At 38.4% G+C, this 10,406-nt stretch overlaps 1 protein-coding gene across 1 annotated transcript in view; it reads left to right on the forward strand.

Moving 5' to 3' along the window:
* The window catches only part of ADAM17 (ADAM metallopeptidase domain 17), a 107,861-nt gene that overhangs the window by 55,438 nt on the left and 42,017 nt on the right, over nt 1-10,406 (forward strand). Inside the window, exons 7-10 of the mRNA XM_007935108.2 lie at nt 2,034-2,123; nt 4,292-4,405; nt 8,774-8,918; nt 9,034-9,122. Coding sequence (XP_007933299.2) covers nt 2,034-2,123; nt 4,292-4,405; nt 8,774-8,918; nt 9,034-9,122 — 438 coding nt within the window. The remainder of the gene's footprint in view (nt 1-2,033; nt 2,124-4,291; nt 4,406-8,773; nt 8,919-9,033; nt 9,123-10,406) is intronic.

The raw sequence follows: 10,406 nt of genomic DNA on the forward strand, positions 1-10,406 counted from the left end.
TTGTTGAACTTTGATACTAGTGCTGGAGCAAGATGGTATCTCATTGTTGTTTTGATTTGCATCTCTCTAATAGCTAATGAGTGATCCAGTATTCTGTTGATGCTGTTCTGCTTGTATATCTTTCTACTGAGTTTTCTATTTCTGAAATTTTATTGTTCATCTTTTGGGATTTCTAGTTGTGGTTTCTGTGTAGTTTCTAATTGTCTATTTTGTTATTTTGTTCTTGTATTTTTCTGAATTCTTCTATTCTTTGTCTGTGTTGTTCTTGATCTCTCGGACATCTCTATATATTAGTCTTTTCAATTCCTTACCAGGTAGTTCCATTACTATTTCTTTATCTGGTAGGTTTTCTTGTTATTTTGGTCACTTGCTGGAGCCATCTTGTCCTGCTTCTTTATGTGATTCAGTTTTGTCTGTTGTCTCCAAGGCATTAAAGTGTTATTATAGTCATTTACTCATTGCATGTTTGTTTGCTGCATCCTGATTTTGTTTTGTTTTGATATATCCAAGTAGGTGTTGCATGCATACTAGTCTGGTCACTAATCTGCAGAGACTCTCTTACCTGCTGTCTGTAAGAGGGTGGGGCCGCAGCTGGGTGTATTAGCACAGATTTCTATTCACTGGTCTTACAGGGCAGCTGAGAACGTAGCTGGTAATATGATATATCTGCCTGGCAGTCACCTGAGAGTGGGTACAGAGAACATTCTCTCTGGTCACTAAGTTGAGTGTTGTGCATGCACACTGCTGGTTGCTGGGTGGTTGAGGCAAGGGTGCTTGAGTTGTTAGTCATGGTGAATGGTACAAAAACTCTCACTGATGGTCCCAGTCAAGCAGTGCTGCGTGGGGGTGATTGGAGTGGACACAAGTCTCCAGTTGCAGGAGGAGGCAGTGCAGAGGGCGAGGCAGTGAGTGCCCACTAGGAGAGTGGTGTGCCCCTGACTGCTAGAGTCTGACTCTGCAAAATGTGTGCTGGCAGTCTCAGGTTTCTAGCTGAGGTGGCTGGAGGGAGTAGGAAGTGCATCTAGTCTGTAGGCCTCTGGTGCAGGTGGCTGAACTGAGAAGCAGGTGGGCCCCTGGAGTGGTTGGGTTGGTATAAGAGGGGACACTGCTATTTGATGGTCTCCTGGTGTGGGTAGTAGGCAGGGAAGGAGGCACTGCCATTCTTTGGGACTCCAGCGGTAGTGGTCAGGTGGAAAGGTTGGTGCCTCCAGTCAGCAGGTCCCCAATGTGGGTGGCTGAATGGAGAAGCAGGCACCAGTCTTTGGGTCCTAGTCAAGGGGAGGGCCGATGATGGGTGCTACCAGACCATGATCATGTGTGGGTGAAGGGGGTGGGTTGGGGGAGCATAGTGAGTGAGGTGAGTGTCCTTCACTTTTGCAAGTTGGGGAGCACTCCTCCCTGGCTCTGGACATGGATGCATAGTCACTCTTGCTTGTCAGCACCAGGTGATGGTGCCTTTGGCTAGGAACACCATACTTTGTCTCAGTATGCTGTACTCTCCAGGTTTGTTGGGCAGGGAGCCAGTGGTCCGTACTTCTCAGAGCGTACTGTTTTTGTACAGTGTCTCCTTCTGCTTGGCACTACATCTGATTCTTCAGCCTTAACCTTTATTGCTTAGGGTTCCAAAGTTATTATCTATATCTGACTGAGTTATTTTCATAGGTCTTTGCTGTAAGAGGTATGTTTTGAAGCTTCTGACTCTGCCACCATCTGCCTCATTTTTTTTAATTAGTTGATTTTTAAATTTTATTTTTGTAGTTGACTAGAGTGACAGTTTTTAAAAAGCCAGTTACTTGATACTTTGGTTCTGTATACAGTCGATTACCTGATTTATTACCTTTTATTCTGGTTAGAACACTTTAAGTTTGGGGCTAGGAGTAATTTCTTTGTTAGAGTTGTCAATGATAAATATTAACATACTAATGTTATTTTTTGTAATTGGTAGCCATTTTGCAGTGGCATTTGTAGATTTTGTGATACTTTGCAAAATGTGGTAAAGATCTACTTAATCTCTCTCTCATTTTCATACACAGATAGAGCTGATTGACAGAGTTGATGACATCTATCGGAATACTTCATGGGACAATGCAGGTTTTAAAGGCTATGGAATACAGATAGAGCAGGTATTTATCAATGGATTTGGCTTATATTACTGAGTTAAATTACGTAATATAACTATTTGTTACTTGTATTCAAAACCAAAAAATGTTTCTTTAACTTTAATCAGTAAATAAATATTTTCAAATGCCAGTGATTTTTCTTTTCTGATTAATCACATAGTGGTTTTACTAGTTATTTATGGATTATGAAGTTTTCTATTCTTAGGCATGTTTTAGACACAAAGCCTTTTTATCCCACTGTGGTCTCTGCCTTCTCTAAATTCATGCCTCATTTATTCCCTATATTTTTTTCTCTGATTATGCTTTATATCTTTAATTAGAATATAAACATCTGTACTTAGCACAAATTGTTGAATCCTTAGAGAATTTTGTCAAACTAGTTTTGTAAGTCATGTATTTACGCTAGTAGTGTAAATCTATAAGACATGTATTTATACATACAGAACCATTAGGCCTCTTTCCCCAAATACCTACTTTTGATTGCCTATAATCTGTTAATAGAGTGTGTACAATGATATACTAATGTCACCTTAATTATGTCTCAGCAAATGTTATTCCAAATTGGTAAGACTAATTAAAAACACTGTTCAAGGGTATTGACTTCGACAAATAGAAATTTTGATATGTAAGTTACATAAATTATTGTCACTATTTTTTCTGGGTGCTTTTAATATCTTTTTAGGTTCTGTGGTGTATAATTTAGAGAGTTTTTTTTCATACATCATCCATATAAATGTTAAACTTTTATAGTACTGGTATAAAACTAAGATAATTATATTTTCCTTTTCTATTCTCTTACTTTTTGCATTTTTTGAGTTATTATTTTGAATAGGTAGTGTATACACAGAGTACAAAAACCAGTGAAGAGTATGTCTCCTCAACCTCTGTCCATTGTAAACCCAGTTCTTTTCCCCAGAGGCATCCCTGTCGCTAGTTTGGTATGTATCCAAACTATGATTTTTAGGCATGTATAATGTGGGTGTAGGTGTGTATTTGGAACAGTGACAGTTTGTAGTACACCATTGTACCGTGGTTTCAGTTCATGAAAATATTGAAGATTATTTTGTATTGTACTTATAAAGCTGCCTCACTTTTTTAAATAGCTTTATCATTTTCAAGTTTTAAAGAACCAATAAATAAAGCTCCTTTAATAACTTGGAACCAACTGAAAGACAGAGGAATAATATAGGAGATAAAAATATCACTTCATTAGTGATAAAAAAAATAGACTAGAACATGTGGTTTAGATGTCTAGCTGTGGTGGGCATCCAAATATTTCATCTAGATTGACCTTTGACTACCTACCACCAAAGCTAAAAAGCCTGCCCCTAGGAAAAGTCTACCAGGATATACCCTCTGTGCAGGCAGTCAGGCAGATTCACAAGGGAGACACCCAGAAACAACTGAGCTAAGCATGGCTTTGTTCTTTTTCCCAAACTCACCATCTGATATGTTCTTTCTCCTCCTTTGGAGAAAAGCTTGTATCTTGTTTTTCTTTTTTCTTATTACCAAGTTTAATATAAATTTGTCTGAACTACATGTTCAAAGAAGATCATTATTCTTTATAATCTTTTATTCCTGTGGTGTACAAAGTGATGTATATCTTATCATTTTACATTTCTTAATTGTTAACTACATTTGGAATAAATATTTTAGGCTCCTGTGACCCAGCCTCACATTTTTTCTGACTAAATAGAGAGGAAATGAAAATTTAGGAGTACATTTTTAACTTTATAAATTGTCCATTGACATATTTATTTCCCATGCCATATGTTTCTCTGTTTTTAAACACTGAATATTATTGCTGAAGAACTTATGGAATTTTTGTTAGAAAATATCTGTTCTAGAATGATAACCAAACCAAAAAATCCGCTGTTGGTGAGTCAATTCCGACTCACGACGACACTATAGAATAGAGTAGAACTGCCTATGGGGTCTCCAAGGCAGTAATCTTTGTGGAAGCAGACTATCTCATCTCTTCTGTGGAGTAGCTGGTGGGTTCAAACTGACAACTTTTCAGTTAAGCCAAGTCCTTAACCATTGTGCCACCAGGGCTCCTTTTTAGAATGACAGATGGTCTATTTTTGAACAGATAAAACAATATAGTACCATTTCTGAGTCTAAATGACTTCTTCTGAAGTGTTCTAAGTATATTATCTCTTTAAGTATAGATTCGCATTCTCAAGTCTCCAGAAAAGGTAAAACCTGGTGAAAGGCACTATAATATGGAAAAAAGTTATCCAAATGAAGAAAAGGATGCTTGGGATGTGAAGACATTGCTAGAGGTAGGTCATGGAATCTTACATGTGATGCTGTTAACAAGAAGTTCCTCACCAGTAGATTCTTTTTTGTACCATTTTCTGATTTCTAATATATAAATCCTATCTATATTAATGAAGGGATATATTAGAAAAGGTTATTAGAAACCAGAAACACTGTACTTCAGCTGATCCGACATTGAGTCCATCCTCTATAGCAGGGCAAACAACAAGATAAACCAAATCAAACCAGACTCACTGCTGTCGAGTTGGATCCGACTAATAGTGACCCCTCCTAAACAACAAGATAGGCAAAGGAAAAAAAAAACAATGTGGAAAAGAAAAATGTTATAAGGTAGTGTTCTTAACCTTAATATTTCTGAGAATCTCATGAGGTAATGGATCTTCTCTAAAAAATAGAAAGTGTACCATATATAGGAGCTCTAGTAGCATAGTGCCTAAGGCACTTGACTGCTAACCAGAGAGGTTGGCGGTTCACACCCACCAGCCATTCCTTGGAAGAAAGGTTGGGCAATCTACTTTTGTAGTGATACCGCCTCAGAAACTCAAGTAGGGGTTGCTATGAGTTGGGTCCGACTCCATGGCACATAACAACAACAATGACAACAACAACATAACCATATATAAATATTTTGCATATTATTGTGTTAATTCAGGTCTACCTGAGGCTTAGCAGTGAACCTATTAGGGCAATAATTATCAAATGATATGAAAGTGTATTGAACAGTAGAAGTACAACTTGGAGATCTAAAATTCTCTATTTTTGTTGTTGTTGTTATTTGCCGTTGAGTCGGCCCCAACTCATAGCGACCCCTCCTTGGGTTTCCGAGGCAGTATCATTACGGAAGTAGGATTGCCCAACCTTCCTTCCGAGGAGTGGCTGGTGGGTTTGAACCGCCAGCCGTCTGGTTAGCAGTCAAGTGCCTTAGGCACTATGCTACCAGAGCTCCTGAAAATTCTCTATAGGAATTTAAAAAAAAATTGTTTTTTTTTCTGGTAATAAATACAAAGATAGTATAAACATTCTATCTTAGGTGGATTCTTGCCTTCTAACAGAATTCTGCCACATGATTTTAGTGTCTTGAGTTTGTGTGTACTATTGTTTTGTTGTAAAATGGCCTTCTGTGAAGTGATAGTGTTTATCCTTTGATGTGTTGGTGTGTTAGTTTTCTATTGTTAACTCTAACAAATTACCACAAATTTAGCAGCTCTTTTCAACAACAGTTTCATTATTTATCTCATAGTTTCTTTGGGATAGTATAGGCCCGGTGTGGCTCATCTGGATTCTTTGCTTAGGATCTTAGAAGGTAGAGATCAAGTTTTCAAAGCTTGAATAGAATTGAAGGCTATTATCAACTCTATCCAGATTGACAACCGTGAACTGTTATATCTGAAAACAATTCTGGCATCCCTTATCTTATTTATTTATTTATTTTTGCACAGAGTACCTTTATTAAAATATAATTTACCTGCAATAACATGTGCATATTTAAAATAATGCAATTTGATAAATATTGGACATGTGAAATCATCACTGTAATCAAGATAGTGAACAAATCTATTTACCTTCTCAAGCTTCCTCTTGCCCCTTTGTATTCCCTTCCTCCCATCTCTTCCTAATACCTTATTTAATTCACCAGCCACCTTGAAAGGTAGGTTGAGGCGGTGGTGGTGGTGTTATGTGCTGTCGAGTCAGATCAACTCATGGCGACCCCTCCTTGGGTTTCCGAGGTGTTAATCACTATGGAAGTAGATTGCCCAACCTTCCTTCTGAGGAGTGGTTGGTGGGTTTGAACTGCCAGCCTTCTGGTTAGCAGTCAAGTGTCTTAAGCACTATGCTACCAGAGCTCCTTAGGTTGAGGTAGCACCATTATTTTTTAAGCAGTCTTGTTGTTGTTGTTGTTATGTACTGTCAAGTTGGATCCGACTCATAATGACCCCTCCTTGGGTTTCCGAGGCAATATCACTACGTAAGTGCATCACCCAACCTTCCTCCAAGTAGTGGCTGGTGGGTTTGAACTGTCAGCCTTCTGGTTAGCATTCAAGTGCCTTAGGCACTATGCTTAGAAGGGTTAAATGACTTAAAAAAACAAAAAACCCACTTCCATTGAGTCAATTCGACCTCATGGCTATACCCCCATTGGGTTTCCAAGGTGTAATTCGTAACTCTTTATGGAAATAGATTGCCTCATCTTTCTCCTGCAGAGTAGCTGGTGGGTTTGAACCACCAATCTTCTCGTTAACATTCAAATGGCTTACCTAGTACACTGCTAGAGCTCCTTGGTTAAATGACTTACCCATAATTAATTATGCAGCTAGAATGGTGGCGCCAGAATTAAACAGCCAGAAGTTCTAACTCCCAGAGCAGCTAAACCTTTATACCCCTCTACTTTTCTCTGGACCTTCAGATGACCTGTGTCAGGAGAGCACCAGAAGGAAAGAACCACCTATATCTATCTACGGATCCTCCTCTCTAGTTCTCTTCCCTAAGGGTCCTGGAAGCCTCACTCTGTTATCATATTGTTGTTAGGTGTTGAATTGGTTCTGACTGATAGGGACCTTGTGTACAACAGAACAAAACACTGCTCAGTCCTGTGCCATCCTCACAATTGTTGCTATATTTGAGCCCATCGTTGGATTCCCCATTTCAGTCTGTCTTGTTGAGGATCTTTCTCTTTTTTGCTGACCCTCTACTTTACCAAACATGGTGTCCTTCTACAGGGACTGGTCCCTCCTGATACATGTCCAAAGAAAATGAGATAAAGTCTCCCTTCTAAGGAGCATTCTGGCTCTACTTTTTCCAAGACACATTTGTTCTTCCTTCTGATAGTCCATGGTATATTCAATATTCTTCACCAACACTATGATTCAAAGGTATCAGTTCTTTAGTTTTCCTTATTCATTGTTGAGCTTTCACAGGCATATGAGGCAATTGAAAATACTGGGGCTTGGTGTCAGACACACCTTAGTTCTCAAAGTGACATCTTTGCTTTTAACACTTCCATGAGTCTTTTGTAGCAGATTTGCCCAATGTAATACATTGTTTGATTTCTTCATTACTGTTTCCATGGGCATTGATTATGGAAACAGTAAAGTGGAATATTTCACAACTTCAATCTTTTCTCCATTTATTGTGATATGTCTTACTAGTCCAGTTATGAGGATTTTCGTTCTCTTTATGTTGAGGTGTAATCCATACTGAAGGCTATAGTCTTTGATGTTCATTAGTAAGTGCTTCAAGTCATCTTCACTTTCATCAAGCAGAGTTGTGCCATCTGCATATTACAGGTTGTTAATGAGCCTACCTCTTATCCTAATGTCATTTAGTCCAGCTTCTTGGATTATTTGCTTAGCACTGTCAAAATGCTAAGGGCAATCTTTTGGGAACATTTCACTCTTGATACAGGAATTTTTGATCTCTTATTTTAAGCATTTTTAAAATCGAGGATTCTTAACTTGGGATCTCTGGACTGTTATCAATGTAATATGTGAAGTCCATTTAAATTAAGAGAAAAAAAAATTCCTTGCAAACCTCTAGTGTTGATTTCAAATTTTCATTTAAGTAACATGAAACTAGGTATGTGTGTATGCTTTTTTCCCTTTTATGATTGTAACTCCTGTATAGTTATAAAACCAAAACAAATTTAAAACTTAGAAAACCAGTAAGACTCTTAAAATACTTTAAAATCTGTTGTCTTTGAGTCAGCTCTGACTTATGGTGGCCCTTTGTGTCAGTACAACTGTGCTTCAGAGGGTTTTCAGTGGCTGATTTTTTGGAAGTAGATTGCCAGGCTTTTCTTCTAAGATGTCTCTTAGTGGACTTGAACCTCCAACGTTTTGGTTAACCACCGAGGACATTAATTATTTGTACCACCCAGGGACTCCTGAGGGATCTTTTTTGTTATGGGGAACTGAAATTCCCTGGAATAAATTCAGAGCTACTTGAACTGTGCAGAATTATAATGTCTTCATTGCTGTGCTATGTATTTTGACCAATTCTCTTAAGGAACAGTGATTTAGTTCTGAATAGCTATGAAAAACTACTAAGCTCTTCCATGTTGTGACATCCGCTAGACCATAGTCTCTGCCTTCTTGCTGTGTGGGTAGATTAGAGCCCTAGGCTAAGGGCTCTGTACTGCACAACTCTGGTTACTAGTGCAGTTATAGTTGTTTTTAGGTGCCATTGAGTTGTCTCCAACTCATAGCGACCCTGTGCACAGCAGAACGAAACACTGCCTGGTCCTGTTCTAGCCTCACGATCTATTTCTAGTGCAGTTACTTACGTATAGTACTTCTCTGGAATATTTAGCTGAAACGCCTTTTGTTGGATGAAACTGTTAATCTAATTAAGAATACGTGTTTGTTTATTTAAAGCAATTTAGCTTTGATATAGCTGAAGAAGCATCTAAAGTCTGCCTAGCACATCTTTTCACCTATCAAGATTTTGATATGGGAACTCTTGGGTTAGCTTATGTTGGTTCTCCCAGAGCAAACAGTCACGGAGGTGTTTGTCCAAAGGGTAAGTTTTTCAGTTTGTTATGTGAGTATGATACTGGAATAAAAAGCAGGTTGGCTGGGTTATATTATAATTTTGTATTTAACAAGCAATTTGTCTCTATTTCTTTCTCCTCTAGCTTATTATAGTCCTGTTGGGAAGAAAAATATCTATTTGAACAGTGGTTTGACAAGCACAAAGAATTATGGTAAAACCATCCTTACAAAGGTATGTTCTTTTGTTTTTTTAAAAGGAAAGACATGGAGTTTATTCTAATAGAACCTCAATTCTGGCACATCTTTCTCCCATGAAGTAGGCTATTAGGTTTTTGGTTAGTAGTATGTGCTTAAACACTGTGCCACCAGGTCTCCTTCATATGTTTATTTAGATATCTTTAAAAAGTAACATTATTTTCTGTTTCTGCCTAAAAGATGAACACACAGTGAACCCTGTGTGAGCCAGAACAGGACAGAACTACCTTGTTTTTCTGGGTCTTGAAGGTTTTCCACCTTTGGTAGGGTGCAGTCTTACTACTTCTCTATTGCTCATTTTGAGTTTTCCTTCTCTGACAGGTTTTCATTTTACGTAGGTTTTTGTTTTTGCAAGTTTTATTGTACATTCTTTGTGGAAAATAAGAAAAGTAAAAGCATGTTGTTGTTGTTGTTGTTGTTGTTGTTATGTGCCGTCGAGTCGGACCCGACTCATAGCGACCCCTCCTTGGGTTTCCAAGGCAGTATCACTATGGAAGTAGATTGCCCCATCTTCCTTCCAAGGAGTGGCTGGTGGGTTTGAACCACCAGCCTTCTGGTTAGCAGTCAGGTGTGTTAGGCACTATGCTACCAGAGTTCCTAAGTAAAAGCATAAAGATAAAACAAAAATTGCCTGTCAAATTCCTTTTAAAACACATCAGAGTCTTTGTTTTTCCTGAGGACATCCATTACTCTTGAAGCCCTCCATCATTAACTCCTATTGGGATACTTGTTTTCTTGTTGCTGTCATTTCAAGATGTCCCTGAACTTTCTCATTTCCTGGACCCCATATTCTTTCTCTTTTTTGATTGATACCATCATTTTCATGAAGCATATCCTTCAGAGTCTTTCTAAGACATGATACATGAGGGAAATTCTTGGATTTGGCATATCTGAAAAAGTCTTTCTTCTACTCTTAAACTTGATTGCTGAGCATATTCTCTGTTCCCTCAGAAATTGAAAGCATTGCTCCATTTTCTTCCATTCTTTCATGTTGCTGTTATTGTTGTCAGATCCTATCGAGTTGGCTCTGACTCATAGTGACCGTGTTTACAACAGAATGCAACACTGCTTGGGCCTGTGTCAGCCTCGCAATCTGCTATGCCTAAGCCCGTTGTTACAGTCAGTATATCAACCCATCTTGTTGAGGGGCTTCCCCTTTTTCACTAACCCTCCACTTTACTAAGCATGATATCCTTCTCCAGGGAATGGTCCCTTCTGACAACATGACCAAAGTAGGTGAGACAAAGTCTGGCCATTCTCA

Source organism: Orycteropus afer, unplaced genomic scaffold (genome assembly GCF_000298275.1).
Source record: "Orycteropus afer afer isolate SDZICR_OR568_19922 unplaced genomic scaffold, OryAfe1.0 scaffold00025, whole genome shotgun sequence".
NCBI lineage: Eukaryota > Metazoa > Chordata > Mammalia > Tubulidentata > Orycteropodidae > Orycteropus > Orycteropus afer.